Below are 27325 nucleotides of genomic sequence, written 5' to 3' on the forward strand. Positions count from 1 at the left end.
TGAGTAGGGAGGGGATAGAGTGATTGAGTAGGGAGGGGATAGGGTGATTTGACTAGGGAGGGGATAGGGTGATTTGACTAGGGAGGGGATAGGGTGATTGAGTAGGGAGGGGATAGAGTGATTGAGTAGGGAGGGGATAGGGTGATTTGACTAGGGAGGGGATAGGGTGATTGAGTAGGGAGGGGATAGAGTGATTGAGTAGGGAGGGGATAGGGTGATTGAGTAGGGAGGGGTTAGGGTGATTGAGTAGGGAGGGGATAGGGTGATTTGACTAGGGAGGGGATAGGGTGATTTGACTAGAGAGGGGACAGGGTGATTTGAGTAGGGAGGGGATAGGGTGATTTGACTAGGGAGGGGATAGGGTGATTGAGTAGGGAGGGGATAGGGTTGTTGAGTAGGGAGGGGATAGGGTTGTTGACTAGGGAGGGGATAGGGTTGTTGACTAGGGAGGGGATAGGGTTGTTGACTAGGGAGGGGATAGGGTTGTTGACTAGGGAGGGGATAGGGTGATTTGACTAGGGAGGGGATAGGGTGATTTGACTAGGGAGGGGATGGGTTGTTGACTAGGGAGGGGATAGGGTTGTTGTCTAGGGAGGGGATAGGGTTGTTGACTAGGGAGGGGATAGGGTTGTTGTCTAGGGAGGGGATAGGTTTGTTGTCTAGGGAGGGGATAGGGTTGTTGACTAGGGAGGGGTTAGGGTTGTTGACTAGGGAGGGGATAGGGTGATTTGACTAGGGAGGGGATAGGGTTGTTGACTAGGGAGGGGATAGGGTTGTTGACTAGGGAGGGGATAGGGTTGTTGACTAGGGAGGGGATAGGGTTGTTGACTAGGGAGGGGATAGGGTTGTTGACTAGGGAGGGGATAAGGTTGTTGACTAGGGAGGGGATAGGGTTGTTGACTAGGGAGGGGATAGGGTGATTTGACTAGGGAGGGGATAGGGTGATTTGACTAGGGAGGGGATAAGGTTGTTGACTAGGGAGGGGATAGGGTGATTTGACTAGGGAGGGGATAGGGTTGTTGACTAGGGAGGGGATAGGGTTGTTGACTAGGGAGGGGTTAGGGTGATTTGACTAGGGAGGGGATAAGGTTGTTGACTAGGGAGGGGATAGGGTGATTTGACTAGGGAGGGGATAGGGTGATTTGACTAGGGAGGGGATAGGGTGATTTGACTAGGGAGGGGATAGGGTTGTTGACTAGGGAGGGGTTAGGGTGATTTGACTAGGGAGGGGATAAGGTTGTTGACTAGGGAGGGGATAGGGTGATTTGACTAGGGAGGGGATAGGGTTGTTGACTAGGGAGGGGATAGGGTGATTTGACTAGGGAGGGGATAGGGTGATTTGACTAGGGAGGGGATAGGGTGATTTGACTAGGGAGGGGATAGGGTTGTTGACTAGGGAGGGGATAAGGTTGTTGACTAGGGAGGGGATAGGGTGATTTGACTAGGGAGGGGATAGGGTGATTTGACTAGGGAGGGGATAGGGTTGTTGACTAGGGAGGGGATAGGGTTGTTGACTAGGGAGGGGATAGGGTTGTTGACTAGGGAGGGGCTAGGGTTGTTGACTAGGGAGGGGATAGGGTTGTTGACTAGGGAGGGGATAAGGTTGTTGACTAGGGAGGGGATAGGGTGATTTGACTAGGGAGGGGATAAGGTTGTTGACTAGGGAGGGGATAGGGTGATTTGACTAGGGAGGGGATAAGGTTGTTGACTAGGGAGGGGATAGGGTGATTTGACTAGGGAGGGGATGGGTTGTTGACTAGGGAGGGGTTAGGGTGATTTGACTAGGGAGGGGATAGGGTTGTTGACTAGGGAGGGGATGGGTTGTTGACTAGGGAGGGGATAGGGTTGTTGACTAGGGAGGGGATAGGGTGATTTGACTAGGGAGGGGATAGGTTGATTTGACTAGGGAGGGGATAAGGTTGTTGACTAGGGAGGGGTTAGGGTGATTTGACTAGGGAGGGGATAGGGTTGTTGACTAGGGAGGGGATAGGGTGATTTGACTAGGGAGGGGATAGGGTGATTTGACTAGGGAGGGGATGGGTTGTTGACTAGGGAGGGGATAGGGTGATTTGACTAGGGAGGGGATAGGGTGATTTGACTAGGGAGGGTATGGGGTGATTTGACCAGGGAGGGGATAAGTTTGTTGACTAGGGAGGGGTTAGGGTGATTTGACTAGGGAGGGGATGGGTTGTTGACTAGGGAGGGGATAGGGTGATTTGACTAGGGAGGGGATAGGGTGATTTGACTAGGGAGGGGATAGGGTGATTTGACTAGGGAGGGGATAGGGTGATTTGACTAGGGGGGATAGGGTGATTTGACTAGGGAGGGGATAGGGTGATTTGACTAGGGAGGGGATAGGGTGATTTGACTAGGGAGGGGATAAGGTGATGAACATGAAACACCCACAATGAGTTTCAGGAATCACCATCATAATACTTGATACAGGCTTCACATCTGTGTTCTTCATAATGTTGGTAATAAATGGAGAGTTATGAAACAGACAAAGAAAACAGAAATATTACTTTTATGTAAATATAACATTAACAAATGTTAACCTTTTTAGCTCACCCATCTCCCATCAGCAAACCATAATGTCTCCATCATTCTCCTTATATGGGCCTGTCAACCCCCCAATAATAATGGGCTGTTCCAGCCATAACGGCCGTTCCAGCCCATTGGATCTGTCCATGTGACAGTGGAGGGGAGGAGGCTGGTGTTGAGCTGTTAACATTGCTGAGGTAGGACAGTCGTCCTCTGTAAGCCTCTGTTAAGTGTGTGTGTGTGTGTTCATTGATTTCCCTACAGTGATAGTAGTGTGTAAACAGGCTGGGGAAACCTGCTGATTAGTAGAGTACTGTATCAGTGTGGTGGCCCCAAGGGCAAACGCACACACACACACGCACACACACACGCACACACACCCTCAAGCATACAGTGTCTGTGATTGTGATTACCAGTATGATTTGTGACTGTGTCCCTGTGGGCCTGCAGTGAGAGGAGCAGAGGGTTGGTGTCATTACTCACCCCTAGGTACTGTACTGCATGGTACTGAAGCAGGGGGGTAGAGGGGCTGGGCTATGGAGAGGAGGAGGGAGGTAGGGGGGAGGTAGAGGGGCTTGGCTATGGAGAGGAGGAGGAGGGAGGGGGCGGGGAGGGAGAGGGGCTGGGCTATGGAAAGGAGGAGGAGGGGAGGGAGAGGGGCTGTGCTATGGAGAGGAGGAGGAGGGGCGGAGAGGGAGAGGGGCTGGGCTATGGAGAGGAGGAGGAGGGGCGGGGAGGGAGAGGGGCTGGGCTATGGAGAGGAGGAGGAGGGGCGGGGAGGGAGAGGGGCTGGGCTTTGGAGAGGAGGAGGAGGAGGGGCGGAGAGGGAGAGGGGCTGGGCTATGGAGAGGAGGAGGAGGAGGGGCGGAGAGGGAGAGGGGCTGGGCTATGGAGAGGAGGAGGAGGGGCGGAGAGGGAGAGGGGCTGGGCTATGGAGAAGAGGAGGAGGGGCGGAGAGGGAGAGGGGCTGGGCTATGGAGAGGAGGAGGAGGAGGGGCGGAGAGGGAGAGGGGCTAGGCTATGGAGGGGGGGGTGAGAGAGATGGAACCCGCTAGGGAGATGAGCAGCATGGGGAAGAGAGAGTGGTGTCAGGCTACTCAGCTGGGTATGATGGGGTAGAGAGAGTGGTGTCAGGCTACTCAGCTGGGTATGATGGGGTAGAGAGAGTGGTGTCAGGCTACTCAGCTGGGTATGATGGGGTAGAGAGAGTGGTGTCAGGCTACTCAGCTGGGTATGATGGGGTAGAGATAGTGGTGTCAGGCTACTCAGCTGGGTGTGATGGAGTAGAGATAGTGGTGTCAGGTTACTCAGCTGGGTGTGGTGGGGAAGAGATAGCGATGTCTAGCTACTCAGCTGGGTGTGATGGAGAAGAGATAGTAGTGGTGGCAGGCTACTCAGCTGGGTGTGATGGGGAAGAGATTGTAGTGGTGGCAGACTACTCAGCTGGGTGTGATGGGGAAGAGATAGTAGTGGTGGCAGGCTACTCAGCTGGGTGTGATGGGGAAGAGATAGTAGTGGTGGCAGACTACTCAGCTGGGTGTGATGGAGTAGAGATAGTGGTGTCAGGCTACTCAGCTGGGTGTGGTGGGGAAGAGATAGTGATGTCTAGCTACTCAGCTGGGTGTGATGGGGAAGAGATAGTAGTGGTGGCAGGCTACTCAGCTGGGTGTGATGGGGTAGAGATAGCGGTGGCAGGCAACTCAGCTGGGTATGATGGGGTAGAGATAGTGGTGTCAGGCTACTCAGCTGGGTGTGATGGAGTAGAGATAGTGGTGTCAGGTTACTCAGCTGGGTGTGGTGGGGAAGAGATAGCGATGTCTAGCTACTCAGCTGGGTGTGATGGAGAAGAGATAGTAGTGGTGGCAGGCTACTCAGCTGGGTGTGATGGGGAAGAGATTGTAGTGGTGGCAGACTACTCAGCTGGGTGTGATGGGGAAGAGATAGTAGTGGTGGCAGGCTACTCAGCTGGGTGTGATGGGGAAGAGATAGTAGTGGTGGCAGACTACTCAGCTGGGTGTGATGGGGAAGAGATAGTAGTGGTGGCAGACTACTCAGCTGGGTGTGATGGGGAAGAGATAGTAGTGGTGGCAGACTACTCAGCTGGGTGTGATGGGGAAGAGATAGTAGTGGTGGCAGACTACTCAGCTGGGTGTGATGGGGAAGAGATAGTAGTGGTGTCAGGTTACTCAGCTGGGTGTGATGGGGAAGAGATTGTAGTGGTGGCAGGCTACTCAGCTAGGTGTGATGGGGAAGAGATAGTAGTGGTGGCAGACTACTCAGCTGGGTGTGATGGGGAAGAGATAGTAGTGGTGGCAGGCTACTCAGCTGGGTGTGATGGGGAAGAGATAGTAGTGGTGGCAGACTACTCAGCTGGGTGTGATGGGGTAGAGATAGCGGTGGCAGGCAACTCAGCTGGTGGCGGTGGCAGGCTACTCAGCTGGGTGTGATGGGGAAGAGATAGCGGTGGCAGGCTACTCAGCTGGGTGTGATGGGGAAGAGATAGCGGTGGCAGGCTACTCAGCTGGGTGTGATGGGGAAGAGATAGCGGTGGCAGGCTACTCAGCTGGGTGTGATGGGGTAGAGATAGCGGTGGCAGGCTACTCAGCTGGGTGTGATGGGGAAGAGATAGCGGTGGCAGGCTACTCAGCTGGGTGTGATGGGGTAGAGATAGCGGTGGCAGGCTACTCAGCTGGGTGTGATGGGGAAGAGATAGCGGTGGCAGGCTACTCAGCTGGGTGTGATGGGGAAGAGATAGCAGTGGCAGGCTACTCAGCTGGGTGTGATGGGGAAGAGATAGCGGTGGCAGGCTACTCAGCTGGGTGTGATGTGGTAGAGATAGCGGTGGCAGGCTACTCAGCTGGGTGTGATGTGGTAGAGATAGCGGTGGCAGGCTACTCAGCTGGGTGTGATGTGGTAGAGATAGCGGTGGCAGGCTACTCAGCTGGGTGTGTGGTGGAGGTTACTTACTGTTGATAGGATATATTGGTCTGCGTGTGCTTGTGTATGTATCTGTTTGTAGGGGCTTCCCAGTGACGTGTGTGTGTGTGTGTGTGTGTGTGATGGCATATCTCGTGAATGTGTTTGTTATGCTGGAGGCCATACATCTTCCTCTGTAGCTGACATATGTCAAGGTTAACCTGATCAATGTTCTGTCTACATGGTGCTCCCTATAGAATGACATTGGAGATCGAAAAACATGTTCAGAATAAATGACCAAATCAGCTGTTCCACCATAACAGCTAGCTGATGTGTGGTTTGAGTGTTGTGTTACAACATGGCCACCACCTATCACCTAAGTGGGTGCTGCTACACGTTAGCTGTGGATGGGGTGAGTTCCCTCCGACTGAGACCCCAGTGAAAATCCTTATTCTAATATGTGTTCCATCATTACTTCCTACAGTATATCATATACTGTGTAGCTGGGTTTAACATGAGCTTTCATTGGATAAACCAGAGTCAGACTACATGGAATGGTATTGTTATGGAAATCACAGTTTGAAGGTCAAGAAGCAGCCCCTCCTTCCATGTTCTCATTAAATGGTTTTTAGCGTCCGCCCGCCCGCTGTTAAAGGGATTTTATGATTTTAGTGTCAGCAAACTCCAAGCTCTCCAAGAATATTGATGGGTTACTGTGATAGAAAAGGGTCATATTATGTGCAAATTGGGTTCAAATCTACTGAGAGGAGGAGCCTAATAACAGTCGAGCTCCAATCACAGCAGGCTTGTTCCAGTCCATACAGCCATCAGTCCCATACAGCCATCAGTCCCATACAGCCATACAGCCATCAGTCCCATACAGCCATCAGTCCCATACAGCCATCAGTCCCATACAGCATCAGTCCCATACAGCCATCAGTCCCATACAGCCATCAGTCCCATACAGCCATCAGTCCCATACAGCCATCAGTCCCATACAGCATCAGTCCCATACAGCCATCAGTCCCATACAGCATCAGTCCCATACAGTCATCAGTCCCATACAGCCATCAGTCCCATACAGCATCAGTCCCATACAGCCATCAGTCCCATACAGCCATCAGTCCCATACAGCATCAGTCCCATACAGCCATCAGTCCCATACAGCCATCAGTCCCATACAGCATCAGTCCCGTACAGCCATCAGTCCCGTACAGCCATCAGTCCCGTACAGCATCAGTCCCGTGCAGCCATCAGTCCCATGCAGCCATCAGTCCCATACAGCCATCAGTCCCATGCAGCCATCAGTCCCATACAGATCAAGTAATTTGTTTGAGTGTGATGTGCAGGATAGAGTGTGACCGTGCGCTGGATTATTGATTAGGAGATAAATAATGAGAGAGAGTGAGGTAATGAAGATCAACACGTTTTATCTCTCAGGGTTGGTTTTGCGGTGGTAGTTCAGTAATACTTAGATTTGAGGGACCTCGCCTGACCCCTGAAGACACGTGTTAGCTCCCAGAGCAAATGCCTAGGTCTTTAGCTCAGTGGGCTAAAGCAGTCTTGAGATCCAGGTTCGAAACCTGGTCTTTGACACATTTTTTTCAGTGAGAAAGAGCAGTCCTTTATTTACTAGATGCAATGAATTAATAAAAAATAGACGGGCTGTGTGACAGACGTGGAAACCAGCGCTGTGTGGAATCTCATCTCTTTCTCCCAAGGAGTGCAGTTTCCATGGCAACGTGGTCTTGCAGGGTTGGTAAGCAGCTGTGTGTGGATGTAGTGGGCTAGTCTCTGGGAAGCAGCCGTTTGGCAATATGAGATGACATCATACTGCTGAAATAGAGCCTTATGCTGCTAATTGGAATTGTGATTTGCAGAGGTTTTACTGTGGTTACAAAGCCCCTACGTATTTATTTGAACAGTTAGGCTAAAACTTTTAATTTGTCTCTACTCCAGCATTTTGGATTTGAGATCAAATGTTTAGTATGAGGCGACAGTGCAGAATGTCACCTTTTATTTGAGGGTATTTTCATACATACAGTGCCTTCAGAAAGTATTTATACCCCTTGACTTATTCAACATTTTGTTGTTACAGCCTAAATTCAAAACGGATTAAATGTTTTTTTCTCACCCACCTACACGCAATACCCCATAATGACAAAGTGATAATGGGTTTTTAGAAAATTTTGCAAATTTCTTGAAAATGAAATACAGAAATATCTCATTTACAGAAGTATTCACACCCCTGACTGAATACTTTGTAGAATAACTTTTTGACGGCGATTACATCTTGTATCTGGATTTGGGGTGAGAAAAATTCAGGCAGTAACACAACAAAATGTGGAATAAGTCAAGGGGTATGAATACTTTCTGAAGGCACTATATCTGTTTAACCGTTTAGAAATGAAAGTCCCCCAATTTGAAGGTGTCATAAGTATTTGGATTTAGTTAAAAAGGTTGTATTTGGTCCCATATTCCTAGCACGCAATGACTACATCAAGATTGAGGCTCAGTAAACTTGGATGCATTTACAGTTTGTTTTGTCTGTGTTTCGGATTATGTTGTGCCCAATAGAAATTAATGGTAAATAACGTATTGTCATTTTTTTGGGTCACTTTTACTGTAAATAAGAATAGAGTATGTTTCTGAACACTCCTACGTTAATGAGATCATGCCACCAAAACATGCTTACCACATACCATTACCAATAACAGGGGAGGGTAGCATTTTTGGGGGGGGTGTAATTTTATGCCTATAAACACCACCAAAATAAACTGCAAATGCACTTTTAGCTTCACTGTCCAAGTAAATACATAGGGGAGTGTGTGTGTGTGTGTGTGTGTGTGTGTGTGTGTGTGTGTGTGTGTGTGTGTGTGTGTGTGTGTGTGTGTGTGTGTGTGTGTGTGTGTGTGTGTGTGTGTGTGTGTGTGTGTGTGTGTGTGTGTGTGGCTCTGGTTCATCCAATCAGACAATAGGCTATATTCAGGCTGTCAATTGCTGTGTGGATTCTGGGTTTTCTGGCGAAATCTCTTGTCAGTATTTTCAACCCAAAGAATTCAATAAAAGTACCTATTCTAAAACGAGAGAGATGCACCTGTTTTATAACATGCACTAAATATTTTTGGCTGCACCTCCAGTGATGTTGGTTGAAGTGCTATCCCTCCACTCCTCCAGGGATCTGTGTTATGCCCACTCAGCCTGCTATATATGTCATCTGTAGCCTGCAGCAGTGGAGTGTGGTGATGCTACATCTCTGTGGGTAGTGTTGTTTGTGTGCCCTAGGCTGAGGAAGGTTGTCCTACTCTAGCTAGTCTTGCAGTATCGATTGAAGACCCCCCCCCCCCCCCCCCATAGAGCAGAGTAATTCACAACTCCTGTTATAACAAGCCACTAACAATCTGGCTTACAGTGCCTTCAGAAAGTAGTCACACTTCTTGACTTTTCCACATTTTGTTGTGTTACAGCCTGAATTTAAAATGGATTACATTTTTATTTTGTTTCACTGGCCTACACACAATACCCCATAATGTCAAAATGGAATTATGTTTTTAGAAATATTTACAAATTAATTAAAAATGAAAAGCTGAAATGTCTTGAGTCAATAAGTATTCAACCCCTTTGCTATGGCAAGCCTAAATAAGTTCAGGAGTAAAAATGTGCTTAATAAGTTGCATGGACTCACTCTGTGTGTAATAATAGTATTTAACATGATTTTTAAATGACTACCTCGTCTCTGTACCCCCACACATAACATTTTCTTTAAAGTCCCTCAGTCGAGCAGTGAATTTCCAACACAGATTCAAACACAAAGACCATGGAGGTTTTCCAATGCCTCGCAAAGAAGGGCACCTATTGGTAGATGGCTAAAAATGGACAAAGCAGACATTGAATATCCCTTTGAGCATGGTGAAGTCATTAATTACACTTTGGATGGTGTATCAATACACCCAGTCAATAACACAGTTGCCGGAGAGGAAGGAAACCGCTCAGGGATTTCACCATGAGGCCAATGGTGACTTTAAAACAGTTACAGAGTTTAATGGCTGTGATAGGAGAAAACTGTGGATGGATCAATAACATTGTAGTTACTCCACAATACTAACCTAATTGACAGAGTGAATTGACAGAATAAACATATTCCAAAACATGCATCCTGTTTGCATTAAGGTACTAAAGTAAAACTGCAAAAAATGTGGCAAAGAAATTAATTTTATGTCCTGAATACAAAGTGTTATGTTTGGGGAAAATCCAACACAACACTGACTACAACTGTTAATATTTTCAACCATGGTGGTGGCTGCATCATGTTATTGGTATGCTTGTCATCAGCAAGGACTAGGGAGTTTTGTAGGATAAAAAGAAACTGAATAGAGCTAAGCACAGGCATAGTCCTACAGGAAAACCTGATTCAGTCTGCGTTCCATCAGACACTGAGAGACAAATTCACCTTTCAGCAGGACAGTAACCTGAAACACAAGGCCAAATATACACTGGAGTTGCTTACCAAGACGAATCACTACCCTGATTTACCACTCTTTCCAGTAAGGCATGTGTGTATGTATGTCCATTTAATTTGTATCAATGAATTCCATTCAAGTCCATAAGACTTCTGAAAGGTTATCCCCCAACAACAACAACACAAAGTAATGAATGTGTGTTCCACAGGGCTCATTCCCAGTGAATTTACAGCTGGTTCTGGTCTTGCGGCCCTCCACCTTATTCCAGCGGACGCTGTCCGACATCTTCTACAAGTTCAACAGGGATGAGTTCAAGATGAAGGTGCCGGTATGTTTTTTTATATGCATGTGCTCGTGCTCGTCTGATGTGAGGACGTTAGTGGACGTTCGTGGACGTTTGTATGCGTCTCATATGTAGGTTAATGTGCGTTGACTCTCCTCCCTGTGTCTCAGGTGGTGATGCTGAGCTCTGTGACGGAGCTCCATGCCTACATCGACCGGACTCGGCTGCCCCAGGAGCTGGGAGGAACCCAGGATTACTGCCATGATACCTGGATCTCGCACCGCACCGTGAGTACCCTACTACCATACCCTTCCCACCAGACCCCTGACAGACTACATAGGGCCCAATCCTAACTTGATATCTGCGCACTGAACTGAACTCTTTCTAAACTGTCCCATTAGTCCCCCCCATCTCAATAGGATGTGTGTGTGTTTGTAACAGTGATGACACAGTTGGGTTGTGTTTGTCCGGTCCTCAGGCTATCGAGGCCTTTGCTCTGATGGTGAAGACCACGGCTCAGACCCTGCAGTTGTTTGGGACGGAGCTGGCCGAGACCGAGCTCCCCAACGACGCCCAGGCCACCTCCAACCTGCTGGCCACACACACCGAGAAGAAGGGACAGATGAAGGTAAGGGCATGGAGGGACCAAGTCATTAATATGCAGACTATAACCAAAAACTCCATGTTTTAAGTGATAGTGTTGAGGTCAATTCATTTGAAATTAAAGGCGCAATTAAACATTCAGTTCTTGATTTGTTCCTGATGTTAGTGTTTCTCAGAGGAAAGATATACTGAAGAACATTCTTTGGCTGTAGCTGAGACTGTATACTCTGTACTGTCCAATGATAGATCCCTCTGACTGATGTGTCCATGTCCTGTCTCTCTCTCAGGAGGACCTGTGTGTGGCCCTGGGCCAGGGGGGGCGGCTCCTGGAGAGCATCAACGAGCCCCTGCAGAGAGAACCCGACTATACAATGAACCAGGACGAGCTGGAGAACCTGGCCACCGTGCAGAGGTCAGAGGGGACAGGGGTCAAGGGTCAGGCTTAGAGGTACTCTCATATCTCAGAAGTGGTCTAAAGTTGTGTTGTTTAGATCATACTAAATCTGTATGTATGCCTCACTCCTAAATGAATGGGAAAGTTTGGCACCATATCAATTTTAGGGTGAACTGTCCCTTTAATGGTAATGAAATAGGTTGAGAAAGGGACAGGGTACAGTAGGAACAACAGAGATAGGAAAGAAGACAGAGATATCCTGAGGTCCAACTGGTTATGGAACAGTCAAGATTCATGTTCTCCAGTAACAATGGTGGTGTGTGTCTTGGTAGAAGTTACCTAGAACTCTACTCTCTCATCTCCCACCATGACCCTGAACCTTCTAGGCTGTGTTCTGCCGCGCTGCAGTGAAATCTGCCCCCGTGCCATTCTGGTGTATTTTGGGAGTACGGGGATAGGATGCATAGTGGCAGCACTCACAGCTGCAGAGCAGAATTGGGAGAACAAAGGAAAGAAAACTGCAGTGTTTCATAACCCAAAACATTATGTTGGTTATACTGTAAAGTGCTCTGCTCTTGGAGGAGTAGGTTATGTAAGGGATTTGATTAAACACAGGACTTGGTTTGGTTTCAATGAATAGGTACTTCTAATCTCCACTGGTTTCACTTAGTGATACTTTGAGATCCAAGCTGAAATACCATTGTTAGCTTTTTTTTACTTTGACTCAGGTTCTCCTCTATCCTTCATTCCCTTTCCATTTTTATCTCCATCCATCTCTCTCTCTCTCTCTCTCTCCATCCCTTCATTCGTCTATCGTTCTTCCTCCATCCATGTGTAGACTGCTGGGCCAGCTGGATGAGACAGAGACAGCGTTTGATGATTTCTGGGAGAGACACCAGACCAAGCTGGAACAGTGTCTGCAGCTCCGCCATTTTGAATACTACTTCCGTGAGGTGAGGGGAACAGGGAAACAAGAGCATCATGGGAGATGTAGTCCCAGTCACTGTTTGTCAATTTGTAGTGTGTACGTGTGTCTGTCTGTCTGAGTGTGTGTTCTGACTCTACCTGTCCCTCACTGTGTGTGTGTGTGTGTGTGTGTGTGTGTGTGTGTGTGTGTGTGTGTGTGTGTGTGTGTGTGTGTTCAGGTGCGTGCCCAGCTGGATGTGGTGTTAGAGCGGGTAGAGGCGTTCTCGGAGGTTGGCATCAGTCCCGCCCATGCAGAACACATCCTACGAGAACTCAACAGCCAGGAGGAGAAAGCCTGCGTAAGACACACACACTTCATCCCAATAGCACACATCATCCTCCCCATAGCTCATCAACTTGTCTAACAGATCCAAAACACGATGAGTGAAATGAATGTAGAAAGTTGAATGATGAGATTCCACCAGCTGACATGGGTCATATCCTGTTTCCGCTCTAGTTGTACCCCAGTACATTATAGACCCCATTCATCTCAATGACCGTATTGACTGTACAGATGAGACTCACGTGCAGTGGACCATAGCTCTATTGGTTGGTTCACACATACATTACTGCTGTAGTCCCTATGTGACTAGAAAACATGGCCTGTTGCCATGGATATGACTGTGTATCTAAACATGTACAACACCTGCTGTATGTGCTGCTATTATTATCTTGGCGAAATGACATCATATGTCTTGTGCTGCTTCATTCAAGGGGACGTAAGGAGGGAGAGAGAGACAGATTGTGTGTGTTGTGTGGTGGTAGAGTGGATGGTGCTACTTCTGGTTCTGCGCCCCAGAAACAGCCTGCTACCTCTTTCTACATTCCCATCACATATATGGACATGAACTGAATCCACAGTGCCTGCAATAAGGCCCAGAACATCCACAGTGAAATCTTTCCAGACTGTATACGCTGTGTAAAATGCTGAGTTGGCTGTTATGCATAGGTCCTTATTTCAGAGGCAGCTAGGAAGTAACATGGATTTAATGGCTTTCCATTATGACTGCTTTGTTCATATTTCTTTGTTTTGCTGTGCAATAGTTGTGTGTGTGTGTTCTCACCTGCCTGTGTCTCTCTCTCCAGGATGTGTTGGACTGTGCTCTGTCCCTGGCCGCTGAGGGGGATGGGCTGATTGAGAGTGCTCACTACGCTGAGGACTCCATCCTGCCTAAGTGCAGTGAGTTGAGGGCCGTGTGTGATGAGGTCACCTCCTTCCTCAAGACCAAGAAGGTCCTCCTCCTGAGGGCCATGGAGCTGCACCACTGTCTGGAGAAGGTGAGGGCTGGAGGGGAGAAGTAGGGCCACTGGCAAACCCTGGTTTAGATGGGGATCAGTAACCGGGTGATTGGTCAATGTAGCCCTCTAGTAGGTGAGAGCTGATGGAATCTTTCAGATGTTTGACAAGTGTCAAGGTATAAGAGTTAGGGTTTGAGTTCAGCCAGTCAAGGATTCATTCTCCCTCTGACCTGTGGTATAATGAACCCCTCTCTCCTCCCTCCCTCCCTCCCTCCCTCCCTCCCTAGGCATCGAGGTGGTGTGAGGAAGGGATTTACCTCCTTGCCTCCCAGCCGGTAGATAGATGTCAGTCTCAGGACGGGGCGGAGGCCGCGCTGCAGGAGCTGGAGAAGTACCTGGACACGGCCGCCCAACACCAGATCACCGACCTCAACGCCATCTGGAGGGACTATGACTCCATCCTCAACCCAGAGCTCAGGGTAGGTGGCGCCCCATGGAGGCACCAGTGATACATTACATGAGGAGAAAACATTGTATTTGGTGGGCCAGTTGTTTTGAACACGAGACCTGACCAGGAGGCCGAGATATTTTTCCAGGTTTTTCCTCCCCTCTCCACCTGGTCAGGAAAAACTCCTGGCCCCAAGTATAATCAAACGATTAAATAGAGACGAGGAATACGTTTTTGACTATTGAGATACACCCTCAAAACGTCAGCATCTAACCCTCCCTCCACTCTGTGTGTGTTAACAGGAGCAGGTAGAGAAGGTGTTCCAAAAGCAGGTGTCCATGCAGGAGATGTTTGAGAAGAGGAGGGTCAGTCTGAAGAAGCTGGCAGCCAAACAGACACGGCCCGTCCAGCCAGTGGCTCCCAGGCCTGAAGCCATCATCAAGTTCCCCATGTCCCCTCCTAGTGAGCACTGCACTCTTCTCCACATATCACACTGGTCGTCACCATCTGACTCTGCCTTTCCCTCCCAGTCTCTCTGGTTCTATCTCTGTCTTTCCCTCCCTGTCTCTCTGGTTTTTTCTCTGTCTTTCCCTCCCAGTCTCTCTGGTTCCGACTCTCCCTCTCTGTCTCTCTGTTTTTTTTCTCTGTCTTTCCCTCCCAGTCTCTCTGGTTCTTTCTCTGTCTTTCCCTCCCAGTCTCTCTGGTTCTAACTCTGCCTTTCCCTCCCTGTCTCTCTGGTTCTTTCTCTGTCTTTCCCTCCCTGTCTCTCTGGTTCTTTCTCTGTCTTTCCCTCCCAGTCTCTCTGGTTCTTTCTCTACCTTTCCCTCCCAGTCTCTCTGGTTCTTTCTCTACCTTTCCCTCCCAGTCTCTCTGGTTCTTTCTCTGCCTTTCCCTCCCTGTCTCTCTGGTTCTAACTCTGCCTTTCCCTCCCTGTCTCTCTGGTTCTAACTCTGCCTTTCCCTCCCTGTCTCTCTGGTTCTTTCTCTGTCTTTCCCTCCCTGTCTCTCTGGTTCTAACTCTGCCTTTCCCTCCCTGTCTCTCTGGTTCTAACTCTGCCTTTCCCTCCCTGTCTCTCTGGTTCTAACTCTGCCTTTCCCTCCCTGTCTCTCTGGTTCTTTCTCTGTCTTTCCCTCCCTGTCTCTCTGGTTCTAACTCTGCCTTTCCCTCCCTGTCTCTCTGGTTCTATCTTTGCCTTTCCCTCCCAGTCTCTCTGGTTCTTTCTCTACCTTTCCCTCCCTGTCTCTCTGGTTCTATCTCTGCCTTTCCCTCCCTGTCTCTCTGGTTCTAACTCTGCCTTTCCCTCCCTGTCTCTCTGGTTCAGACTCTACCTTTCCCTCCCAGTCTCTCTGGTTCAGACTCTACCTTTCCCTCCCAGTCTCTCTGGTTCTTTCTCTGTCTTTCCCTCCCAGTCTCTCTGGTTCTTTCTCTGTCTTTCCCTCCCAGTTCTCTGGTTCTTTCTCTGTCTTTCCCTCCCAGTCTCTCTGGTTCTTTCTCTACCTTTCCCTCCCAGTCTCTCTGGTTCTATCTTTGCCTTTCCCTCCCAGTCTCTCTGGTTCAGACTCTACCTTTCCCTCCCAGTCTCTCTGGTTCTATCTTTGCCTTTCCCTCCCAGTCTCTCTGGTTCTTTCTCTACCTTTCCCTCCCAGTCTCTCTGGTTCTTTCTCTGTCTTTCCCTCCCAGTCTCTCTGGTTCAGACTCTACCTTTCCCTCCCAGTCTCTCTGGTTCTTTCTCTACCTTTCCCTCCCAGTCTCTCTGGTTCAGACTCTACCTTTCCCTCCCAGTCTCTCTGGTTCAGACTCTACCTTTCCCTCCCAGTCTCTCTGGTTCAGACTCTACCTTTCCCTCCCAGTCTCTCTGGTTCTTTCTCTGTCTTTCCCTCCCAGTCTCTCTGGTTCTTTCTCTGTCTTTCCCTCCCTGTCTCTCTGGTTCTATCTCTACCTTTCCCTCCCAGTCTCTCTGGTTCTTTCTCTGTCTTTCCCTCCCAGTCTCTCTGGTTCTATCTTTGCCTTTCCCTCCCAGTCTCTCTGGTTCAGACTCTACCTTTCCCTCCCAGTCTCTCTGGTTCAGACTCTACCTTTCCCTCCCAGTCTCTCTGGTTCCGACTCTACCTTTCCCTCCCAGTCTCTCTGGTTCCGACTCTACCTTTCCCTCCCTGTCTCTCTGGTTCTTTCTCTACCTTTCCCTCCCTGTCTCTCTGGTTCTTTCTCTACCTTTCCCTCCCTGTCTCTCTGGTTCTTTCTCTGTCTTTCCCTCCCAGTCTCTCTGGTTCTTTCTCTGTCTTTCCCTCCCAGTCTCTCTGGTTCTTTCTCTGTCTTTCCCTCCCTGTCTCTCTGGTTCTTTCTCTGTCTTTCCCTCCCAGTCTCTCTGGTTCTTTCTCTGTCTTTCCCTCCCAGTCTCTCTGGTTCAGACTCTACCTTTCCCTCCCAGTCTCTCTGGTTCAGACTCTACCTTTCCCTCCCAGTCTCTCTGGTTCTAACTCTGTCTTTCCCTCCCAGTCTCTCTGGTTCTTTCTCTGCCTTTCCCTCCCAGTCTCTCTGGTTCTTTCTCTGCCTTTCCCTCCCTGTCTCTCTGGTTCTAACTCTGCCTTTCCCTCCCAGTCTCTCTGGTTCTTTCTCTGCCTTTCCCTCCAAGTCTCTCTGGTTCTTTCTCTGTCTTTCCCTCCGTCTCTCTGGTTCTGATGGAAAAGGCTATACGGACACTCCAAATATTTTATTTTAGAATAGGTTCAAATTGGGTTAGGTTAAGGTTGAGGTTGAGGTAAGGGTCAGTTTTACATTTTGCTGAGTTGTTTTGCAGGTCAGCAGTATCCTGTCCTGTTTCTGATCCATTCATTGCCATCTAGTGGCATGTAAGAACTGCAATTGTGCCTTAAACAATATCTCATTCCCCGACAATATATCATTGATTGATTGAAATGACTTTTTTGTTGGTTGTTTGAAGATCAGATGAGTAGTTCTTATGCCGTCTTTCTGTTTCTTGTAGCTCACAGGAGTCAAGAGACAAGGAATGCAGAGGACAACATCTTGAACGTAGAAAACTGCAGAATAGTGGAGGTCCAGGTGCAGAACGGTGGCAGCAGACACGGCTCTCTGTCTGAGGAGGAGGAGAACCTGGCTGTGCTCCGACGGTAGGGTCAGGGGTCAAAGGTCAATGATGTCATACTATAGCCTGAAATGCCTTAAAATAAATCAATGAACGGCCTTCCGAGTGGCGCAGCGGTCTAATGCACTGTGTCACAGTGCTTGAAGCATCACTACAGACCCGGGATCGATCCCAGGCTGTGTCACAACCGGCCGTGACCGGGAGTCCCATAGGGTGGCGCACAATTGGCCCAGTGTCGTCTGGGTTAGGGGAGGGTTTGGCCGGGGGGGCTTTACTTGGCTCATCGCGCTCTAGTGACTCCTTGTGACGGGCCGGGTGCCTGCAGGCTGACTTCGGTTGTCAGTTGGACGGTGTTTCCTCCAACACATTGGTGCAGCTGGCTTCCGGGTTTGGCGGGTCATGTTTCGGAAGACGCATGACTCGACCTTCGCCTCTCCTGAGCCCGTTAGGGAGTTGCAGCGATGAGACAAGATCTAAATTGGGGAGAAAAAGGGGGTAAAAAAAATATATTTAAAAAAACGATCAATTAATCCTCTTGTGAAACACAATTGAAAAGAGATGGTTAGAAAGATAGTTAGATATTTCATACTTGGTATAGTTTATCAAAATAATAATACAATATGTTGATGTTAAATAGAATGTTGTTTTGTTCCTACAGACATGTAATGAACGAGCTGTTGGAGACTGAGAGGGCGTATGTAGAGGAGCTACTCTGTGTACTGCAGGTGTGTCACTTCTGACCACTAGAGGCCGCCACTACTTCACTTGTAGTAATATATATGTATATGTATGTATATGTATGTATATGTATGTATATGTATGTATATGTGTGTGTGTGGGGGGGGGGGGGGGGGTTTGTTGAAAATTGACTTCTCAGATTGTCCTGTGTTAACATTTTAGTATGTGTTGTTATTCCAGGGTTATGCTGCAGAGATGGACAACCCAGCCATGGCCCAGCTCCTCCCCAGTGCTCTGCTCAACAGGAAGGATGTCCTGTTTGGCAACATGCCGGAGATCTACCAGTTCCACAAGAGGTGACTTTTATTCCACTGCAACACCCATGTTACATAATGTTTACTGAGCAATGTCCTGTCATTGTGAACAGCTGTTACAGAAGAGGCACATTCATTCAACCATATCGATTTATAGGGACCAATTTCAACAATATTTCATTTGGTTAACATTACCTCAAGTCCCCCACTGCTTCCCAACCTCGGGAGTACTAACCTGCGTCCCGTTGTCTGTCTGTGTCTCTCATCAGGACATTCCTCAGGGAGCTGGAGACCTACACAGACGTCCCTGAGCTGGTGGGACGCTGTTTCCTGGAGAGGATGGGCGACCTGCAGATCTATGAGAAGTACTGTCAGAACAAACCTCGCTCCGAGAGCTTGTGGAGACAGTGCTCCGACTGCGCCTTCTTCCAGGTAACCTTTCACCTTTCTTTCAGGGCCCTCAGTGTATCTTGGATAGGATCCTCAAGCTCAGTATACTGTAAGCTTGTAAAAACAAAAAATGTATTGATGTGTGATTGTTTGTTTTTACGAAGGAGTGCCAGAGAAAGTTGGAACACAAACTGGGGTTGGACTCGTACCTCCTCAAGCCAGTCCAGAGGATAACCAAATACCAGCTGATACTGAAGGAGTTACTGAAGTACAGTAAGGGCTGTGAGGGTTCAGAGGACCTGCAGGAGGCGCTGTCCTCCATCCTGGGGATCCTGAAGGCTGTCAACGACTCCATGCACCTCATCGCCATCACAGGATATGAGGTCAGCTAACCACGACCCCCCTATTCTCCTCGTGCTTTAGGGTGGGGAGGAGAAAGTTACCCAACAGGGTAACATCTTCTGTACCACAGACAACGCTCAGTTATCTTTCCTACTTGTGATTGATTGTGTTAATTTATTGATCCCCAGGGGAGCCTGACGGAGCTGGGCAGGCTGCTGATGCAGGGGTCGTTCAGCGTGTGGACGGAACACAAGAAAGGTCACGCTAAGGTCAAGGACCTGGCCCGCTTCAAGCCCATGCAGAGACACCTGTTCCTGCATGAAAAAGCCTTGCTCTTCTGTAAGAGACGGGAGGAGAACGGGGAGGGTTACGAGAAAGCCCCGTCCTACAGCTTCAAACACTCCCTCAACGTGAGTCTGTTTATGTCTGGCTGGCTGGCTCACTGTCTGGGGGAGGGTTACGAGAAAGCCCCCTCGTACAGCTTCAAACACTTCCTCAATGTCCTGACTGACTTTCTGGCAGTCTGTCTGGCTGGCTGTCTGGCTGGCTCTCCATGGATTTTTACTTGGATCTATAGTATGTTATGAGTTCAACAGTGATATAGAAGTGTAATATTCTTCGGTTCTCTCAAACAGATGAGTGCGGTGGGCATCACAGAGAGCGCCAAGGGTGACAACAAGAAGTTTGAGATCTGGTGTAATTCCAGAGAGGAGGTGTTTATCATCCAGGCTGCGACACCTGAGATCAAAACATCTTGGTTGAACGAGATCAGGAAGGTTCTGACTGGCCAGCTGAAGGCCTGCAGGGGTAAGATAGGGGATCTGCGGCATTACAGACACACGCACACACATTCCAGAGTTGATACACATCTGGATGCTAAATTCTCTGTTGTTGTGTCTGTGTTCTGTTAGTAAATGTGATGATTTGTTCCAGAATCGAGTCAAAAGAAGGCGTCAGACACAATGTCTCCCAGTCCAACCAGCAACAGCCCACCTATCTGTCTCAGGTCAGATTTTACAGAGAGAACCATGGCTAGAGCCGGTTAGAGAGAAGGAATCAACATGGTTGGTTCTTCTCTTTTTCACCTGTTTGTTTCTCCCTCTTAGTCCATTTAGGAACTGTCAGAAGAGCGTGAAGAAGGGAGAAGAGAAGAAGACAGATGCTGTCAACTCTGACCCCAGCTCCCCCTCCTCCCCAAAACACAAAGGTGAGTTGCCCTATTTTGTTGAGTAAAGAAAACGTTTTTTACTTCTATCAAATGCTCATGACAAGAAAGCCAACTTCTGTTGCAGTTTTAGTGACCCCCCTCGTCTGGTTAGGTACCCAAGTCGTCCTTGAATCTTTTCCTACTTCCTCCTTCCTTGTTCCTCCTTTAATCTGAGCTTTCTTTCTCTTCTTTTCCTCTTCAAACCATTTTACTCTGTCTCTCCTTCCTGTCCCTCTTTCTCTACCATGTTTGTAGAGGAGACAGTGACCAGTCCCACCACTGACAGGGCATCAGTGGCTAAAAAGCGTTTTACCCTTCAAGGCTTCAGCAATCTGAAGAGTCAGAAAGGTAACACTAGTGTCCTGGAGGCATCCCCCATGTTGTTGTCATCATATATGGCAAAGATATGTTCTCCATTTTGAAGTCAACCCCAAGCTCTCTTAACCTACCCCCCAACATGATTTTAGACAGGGCACATCCTTTCCATCAGGGCTTTTGAAGACTGATATTTTGGAATGCTTTCCTTTGCAGAATTTCTTCACCCTGCTGGTAAAAGTCTAACATTACCAATGGTATTCTCTCAACCAGGTATACTACAGTATAGTTTGCAGTTAATACATCAAATATTAGAATTAGTGTCTGTTTTAGTAGGCCTGTCCCCCAGCCTCATTATTTAGATGTCTCCAATAGTATTAGCAAGTATCTATTCTAGTCAGTTTCAGGAAGTTCTTCCCTCTCTCACAGCTGTTTTTCTATTGCTCTCTTTATCATTTCTCTCTGTTTCCTTCTCTTCTGTCTCTCTTCTTCGGCCGACAGGATCCCCCCTTAGCCCTGACCATAAAGCCAAACGCCACGAGATTAAGAGTGACCCAACTCCCTTTGGGTGTAAAGGTATTCTATCTAGTCCATGTCATACCTGTGTTTGACTCTATAGTGTAGTCATCCATCCATCCTGACCCTCCCTCACTGTAGTCATCCATCCATCCTGACCCTCCCTCACTGTAGTCATCCAGCCATCCTGACCCTCCCTCACTGTAGTCATCCATCCTGACCCTCCCTCACTGTATCCATCCTGACCCTGCCTCACTGTAGTCATCCATCCTGACCCTCCCTCACTGTAGTCATCCATCCTGACCCTCCCTCACTGTAGTCATCCATCCTGACCCTGCCTCACTGTAATCATCCAGCCATCCTGACCCTCCCTCACTGTAGTCATCCATCCATCCTGACCCTACCTCACTGTAGTCATCCAGCCATCCTGACCCTGCCTCACTGTAGTCATCCATCCATCCTGACCCTCCCTCACTGTAGTCATCCAGCCATCCTGACCCTGCCTCACTGTAGTCATCCAGCCATCCTGACCCTGCCTCACTGTAGTCATCTAGCCATCCTGACCCTCCCTCACTGTAGTCATCCAGCCATCCTGACCCTCCCTCACTGTAGTCATCTAGCCATCCTGACCCTCCCTCACTGTAGTCATCTAGCCATCCTGACCCTCCCTCACTGTAGTCATCTAGCCATCCTGACCCTCCCTCACTGTAGTCATCCAGCCATCCTGACCCTGCCTCACTGTAGTCATCCACCTATCCTGACCCTGCCTCACTGTAGTCATCCACCTATCCTGACCCTGCCTCACTGTAGTCATCCACCTATCCTGACCCTGCCTCACTGTAGTCATCCACCTATCCTGACCCTGCCTCACTGTAGTCATCCACCTATCCTGACTCTGCCTCACTGTAGTCATCCACCTATCCTGACTCTGCCTCACTGTAGTCATCCACCTATCCTGACCCTGCCTCACTGTAGTCATCCACCTATCCTGACCCTCTGTCACTGTAGTCATCCACCTATCCTGACCCTCTGTCACTGTAGTCATCCAGCCATCCTGACCCTGCCTCACAGTAGTCATCCATCCTGACCCTGCCTCACTGTAGTCATCCACCTATGCTGACCCTACCTCACTGTAGTCATCCATCCATCCTGACCCTCCCTCACTGTAGTCATCCATCCATCCTGACCCTCCGTCACTGTAGTCATCCAGCCATCCTGACCCTCCCTCACTGTAGTCATCCATCCATCCTGACCCTCCGTCACTGTAGTCATCCACCTATCCTGACCCTCCCTCACTGTAGTCATCCATCCATCCTGACCCTCCGTCACTGTAGTCATCCACCTATCCTGACCCTCCCTCACTGTAGTCATCCACCTATCCTGACCCTCCCTCACTGTAGTCATCCATCCATCCTGACCCTCCCTCACTGTAGTCATCCATCCATCCTGACCCTCCCTCACTGTAGTCATCCAGCCATCCTGTTCCTCCCTCACTGTAGTCATCCATCCATCCTGACCCTCCGTCACTGTAGTCATCCATCCATCCTGACCCTCCCTCACTGTAGTCATCCATCCATCCTGACCCTCCCTCACTGTAGTCATCCATCCATCCTGACCCTCCCTCACTGTAGTCATCCATCCATCCTGACCCTCCCTCACTGTAGTCATTCATCCATCCTGACCCTCCCTCACTGTAGTCATCCAGCCATCCTGACCCTCCCTCACTGTAGTCATCCATCCATCCTGACCCTCCGTCACTGTAGTCATCCATCCATCCTGACCCTCCGTTACTGTAGTCGTCTCAGCACCATGTCAACTCCCCATCATCTCAAAATATATCTCTGTGTGACCATCATGCAAGCATTATTTGAGTAAACTGGAGAGGGAATGAATTGTGGTAGATCAATGATCGACATTCAGCCACCAGGCCCGCTGAGTGCCATGGTACTGTCTAGGTAAAGACACTGGACTGACGATCGACAGCAACATGGAGATGAACCAGATAAGAGAATTCAAATTTGACGATCGTTGACTACAGAAGATGCATACAACAATGTCTTGTTTTAAACAAGGGAAAAATCAATGAAAGCCTTGTTGGTCTCAAAGGCCTTAGTCAGACAGTTTGATGGATGAGTCAACCTACACCTGTGTACTTCAAAGCCACCTGAGTGGCAGACACAGCGTTCATCTGGACGACGTTGCTGACTGCTACTGCTTCTTCTCCTCAGAGCCTGGTCAGACTCCTCACATCACTCTGAGCAGGGCCAAGTGGCTCAGCACCTCTAGTCTCTTACAGGCCAAAAGGAGAGGTAGTGTTACAACATGCCTGGGAGGAACACGCTGCTGCACTGTGTGGTTGGCCTGGACCCTGCTCTGCTTCTTCCCTCCAACACATAGTCACAAATCACTAGCTTGTTCCACAATCACAAACAAATCTTCTCTCTGAGATTTGCTGTTGAATATCTGTGTGATATTCACAGCCGGAAAATACTGATTTGGGTTGTTTGTTTACTGTAAGGCAAACTGTGTGTCTCTCTCTCTGTAGCATGCGTTGTCGTGTTGGTTGCTGTGTGTCTGTGTTTCTGACTGATCACAATGCATTGATCTAGGTCTCACTGGATGCTAGGACTCCACCTCTGTTCTTCTTGGTTATTCAATCATGTTCTTTGGGTTCTAATCTGATTCTTGTGGTTCTGTTTGAGGATTTACAGTGTACTCTGTCAATGGATGTGTTTGCATCAAGTTCTCACCACACACGTCACCTATCACTGTACATATCACCTTGTCTTGTGTATGATTGTGTTCGTGTCCGCTCCTCCTTTCCTCTTGAGTGTCACTCCCTTTCTCTAGTTTGACTAACTATCCTCCATGTTGGGATCAAACATTCCATGCCAATAACATTCTCTGAATTGCAATCTATCTTGGATGTGTCTTGGAATTTTTGGTGCCACTGCTAAATCTTAATCTAGATATCAATCGAGTTTGCTGAATTCTATTACTCTCCTTCTCTCTTTCCTACTCTCCTTCTCTCTTTCCTACTCTCCTTCTCTCTTTCCTACTCTCCTTCTATCTTTCCTACTCTCCTTCTCTCTTTCCTACTCTCCTTCTCTCTTTCCTACTCTCCTTCTCTCTTTCCCTCCTCCCCCTAGGTTGGAACAAGGCCTCTTTCTCCATGGACGTGTCAGAAGTGCATGATGGGTACTCCAGCGCCGAGGACCCCATGAACTCTGACCCTGAGGATGAGGGAGGCAGGAAGCTGGTGAGTCATGGTCGCCAACATCTCTACAACATGTTATGAAAGTTACTTGTTATTCCCTAGCAACACACATGGTAACCTGACACACTGGACGCAAACATATGAACTTTGCCCTTTACCCTGTGACCCCAGGCTGTCGGCGACAGGTTCACAGTGGTGGCGGACTATGAGAAGGAGAAAGGAGGGCCTCAGGACCTGTCAGTGAAGAGTGGAGACATGGTGCAGCTCATTAAAGAGGGAGATGACGGACAGTGGTTTGTTAGAAACTTGGGGAGCAACAAAGATGGCTGGGTAGCAGCAGCCAACCTTCTCACCCTCATCACAGAGTCCAAGTCCTCGCAGTCTCTCTGCAGCTCAGGTACACTGGCTCCGTCTGTCTGTCTGCCTCTTTCTCTTCAGTCTCTCTCTCTCAGTTTGTGCAAGAGGGGACTGTATCTTGCAACCCAAATAGCTTTTATGAAAAGTAACAGGAGTGTGTCTGTATTTTAGTTTGTTTTAGAAGTATCTGTGGACTCTAATGGAAACTAACTTGTGTGTGTTTTTTTGTGTTACAGAGGGCAGTGTAACTGGCAACCTCAGCACCTCCTCCAGCTGCAGTGAAACCTACACAAGTTTCTCTGACATCAAGCCCTAAAGTCCCGCCCTCTCTAAGCCCTGAGACACAGCTACAGCGCCACCCAGTGGTTGGCTGTTCAAACAACACGTGCACTTTTCCCCTCTACTACTGTTCAAATCAAATCAAATTGTATTTATCACATGCGCCGAATACAACTGGTGTAGCCTTTACAGTGAAATGCTTGCACACGTTAGTTTTCATTACAGTCCATAGATACTTCATTCTCACACTGAAGTGGAGGCTGTCTGGACTGTAGCAGAAAGCAGTCTAATAGCTGCTTATCTGTCAATGTGAAGGGAAGGTAATGAAGGACTGCTTTCCTCTGGACATACTCCACTCTCAGGGATAAGAGGTAGTGTCCTAGCCTTTTACTGTGATTGAGGGCTAGCACACATTGAGAACAGGAAGTTCAGGCCTCCCCTACCTGTTTGACAGAGATGAACAAGGAAGGACACACCCGCTCCATTCACACACACAGGCAGGCTTTGTTAGCCTAGCGTGGTACCGCTCCTCCCACTCCAACAAGGTGACAGTGATATGGAGTCAGGAGCTCCTCTACTGAACTCAACACTTCAACAGACAAACAGATGCCTCAGTCTCTCTCCTGTGGACTCTGGTAACCGGTTGTGTCATAATGTTTCTCTGTGTCAGGCAGTCAACCTCCTCAGTATGTCCTCAGTCTCTCTCCTGTGGACTCTGGTAACCGGTTGTGTCATAATGTTTCTCTGTGTCAGGCAGTCAACCTCCTCAGTATGTCCTCAGTCTCTCTCCTGAGTGACTTTAAAAATAGATGATGGATTTATATTTCATATGTTTCTACTGGATCCCCCAAGACAAACTAAACTGTAAAAGTGTCGAGACAATCACATTCTAGCAAGAATGCAAATTAGAATGGAATTGTCATGAAATACTTTTTGAGTTTGGTCAACTGTGTATATCTATGGCTTTGTCCAGAGGCCCTCCAGTACATTTCCAGTCCCTCTCCCTCCCTGTTTCTCCTTCCTCCACCTGTGCTGTCTGGGCTATCAGTGAACTCTTGGCTTTGTTCCCAGTGATCTGAGAGAGCTGGGCTTTAAACTACCAGGTGTTCCTTTAGGCAGGGGTGATATTACAGGACGGTCAGATATCATAGAAACTTCAATAACAGTGCTCAGGATGTTCTTCTGAATCATTTTCTCTTGGCTCAAAGTGAAATCCTATACACTACACAGAAATCCCCTGAAGATTGATTCCCATAAAAAGATTCATGTCAGGTCGATTGATGTTGAAATAACTGTGTACTGTACTAGAGAGTATAAACTTAAAAGGAATTATTTGTATGCGTTAACCAATGTGTATAAGTTCATTTATTTGAGAAAGATGTGTACAGATATTATTAGCCTATACCTCGTATTTTTCATTGAATATGTGTATGTTGTGTATGAAGACCATGGATATGTTTTCGTGGGTCTAAATATATCAAAGATATTTTATTAATTGGTTGCCGGGCATGTTTCCATGGTAATTTCTTAAAACTCCTGAGAGGACATATATTAATAGAAATATCCTCCTTTTGCTTATTTGAGAATGCAGTCTGTACACTGAAAACCGAAGATGGAATATAACTGTACGTCCTGTGCTGAAAGTTGAACTCAGAATGATGGTTGTCTCAAATTTCAGCACGCACAATAAAAGGTTTTAAACTGTTTTGGTTATAACCGTTTTAGTTATAACTGTTTTTATAACTTATTGTTCTACTGTATATCTTTTTCGATTTGCACCCAGTGAGATTACAATGTCGTTACTGTGTGTCACATTGTTATGCAGCACATTGCAGCATTATTTTGTTCTTTATTTTCCTACGGTAACAAGTATTGATACAGATGTTATATAATTAATGATATGCATTCATATCTGTGTAAATATGTATCTCTGAGGTGTATTATTAAAGCCGCTGAATAAAGACAAACATTCTTTGCTTTAATCCAATGACCTTGTTTTTCTCATTATAAAACCGTCAGATATCATTAAAGGTTAATCAGCCCTTGAATTGCGTTCCCATGCAAAACTAGACAGATAGCTAACAACTAAGTCTTCAATAAAACTCAAGGCGTGACTTTTCTTGAATGAATATATTGAAAACGTTTATGTTGTGAAACTGCAAAATACAGAAAAGAATATACTTTAGTGTTCAATTCAAATCGACATACTGTAGCTGTACATTATACATATGAAAATACAAAACACGTGCCAAGGATACCATGCATCTGGCATGACGCCAAACCATGTAGCTAATTGTTACTCATGGTAACTGGCTAACTCCTTTCATTACTCTAATAATGTACAACCATCTCTGTAGAATAACAAAGCATATTACACTAGAAACAGTAACAAAACTTCAGTATTGTATGTTTTACATGACGCACGAGCAAAGTAATACAGCTGACGGCATACATGAAATGCATTGCAATTTGTGTGAGTAAATACAACCAACATTGATATTGTAATGAAACAGCAGGGAGCAGGTCTCGAACCCTCGACCTTCAAGCCCGAAGTCCGGCGCGCTATCGACTGTGCAGCAAAAACATGCTCGAGCGGCAGAGTCGATTTCCGCGCTTATAAACCCAGGGTCGTTACAATATGTAAGCAACTTTATCAATAACAAGATTATCATCACTAGCTAAATGCTTGAATTGAACTTACAAACAAATATTTTCCGAGGCTGAAGCGTGACAAGAAATAGCTACACTGAAAGACCT

At 47.8% G+C, this 27325-nt stretch overlaps 1 protein-coding gene across 7 annotated transcripts in view; it reads left to right on the forward strand.

Annotated features, from left to right (window-relative positions):
* mcf2la (mcf.2 cell line derived transforming sequence-like a) overlaps positions 1-26550 on the forward strand; it is an 84958-nt gene extending 58408 nt beyond the window's left edge. For 3 of the 7 annotated variants that reach the window (XM_029756910.1, XM_029756906.1, XM_029756908.1), the window contains exons 5-29: positions 10126-10245; positions 10371-10487; positions 10679-10828; positions 11091-11215; positions 12036-12150; positions 12343-12462; positions 13250-13441; positions 13690-13881; positions 14153-14312; positions 16834-16978; positions 17612-17678; positions 17872-17987; positions 18215-18377; positions 18500-18718; positions 18866-19087; positions 19313-19484; positions 19611-19683; positions 19784-19884; positions 20140-20232; positions 20416-20472; positions 20701-20775; positions 22944-23024; positions 23865-23974; positions 24104-24329; positions 24526-26550. In XM_029756910.1, the coding sequence (XP_029612770.1) occupies positions 10126-10245; positions 10371-10487; positions 10679-10828; positions 11091-11215; positions 12036-12150; positions 12343-12462; positions 13250-13441; positions 13690-13881; positions 14153-14312; positions 16834-16978; positions 17612-17678; positions 17872-17987; positions 18215-18377; positions 18500-18718; positions 18866-19087; positions 19313-19484; positions 19611-19683; positions 19784-19884; positions 20140-20232; positions 20416-20472; positions 20701-20775; positions 22944-23024; positions 23865-23974; positions 24104-24329; positions 24526-24605 (3291 nt within the window). In that variant the 3' untranslated portion in view covers positions 24606-26550. The remainder of the gene's footprint in view (positions 1-10125; positions 10246-10370; positions 10488-10678; positions 10829-11090; positions 11216-12035; positions 12151-12342; positions 12463-13249; positions 13442-13689; positions 13882-14152; positions 14313-16833; positions 16979-17611; positions 17679-17871; positions 17988-18214; positions 18378-18499; positions 18719-18865; positions 19088-19312; positions 19485-19610; positions 19684-19783; positions 19885-20139; positions 20233-20415; positions 20473-20700; positions 20776-22943; positions 23025-23864; positions 23975-24103; positions 24330-24525) is intronic. The other 4 variants (XM_029756907.1, XM_029756909.1, XM_029756911.1 and 1 more) reach the window with 4 other exon arrangements.
* Positions 26551-27325: the final 775 nt, after the last annotated feature.

Source organism: Salmo trutta, chromosome 6 (genome assembly GCF_901001165.1).
Source record: "Salmo trutta chromosome 6, fSalTru1.1, whole genome shotgun sequence".
Taxonomy (NCBI): domain Eukaryota; kingdom Metazoa; phylum Chordata; class Actinopteri; order Salmoniformes; family Salmonidae; genus Salmo; species Salmo trutta.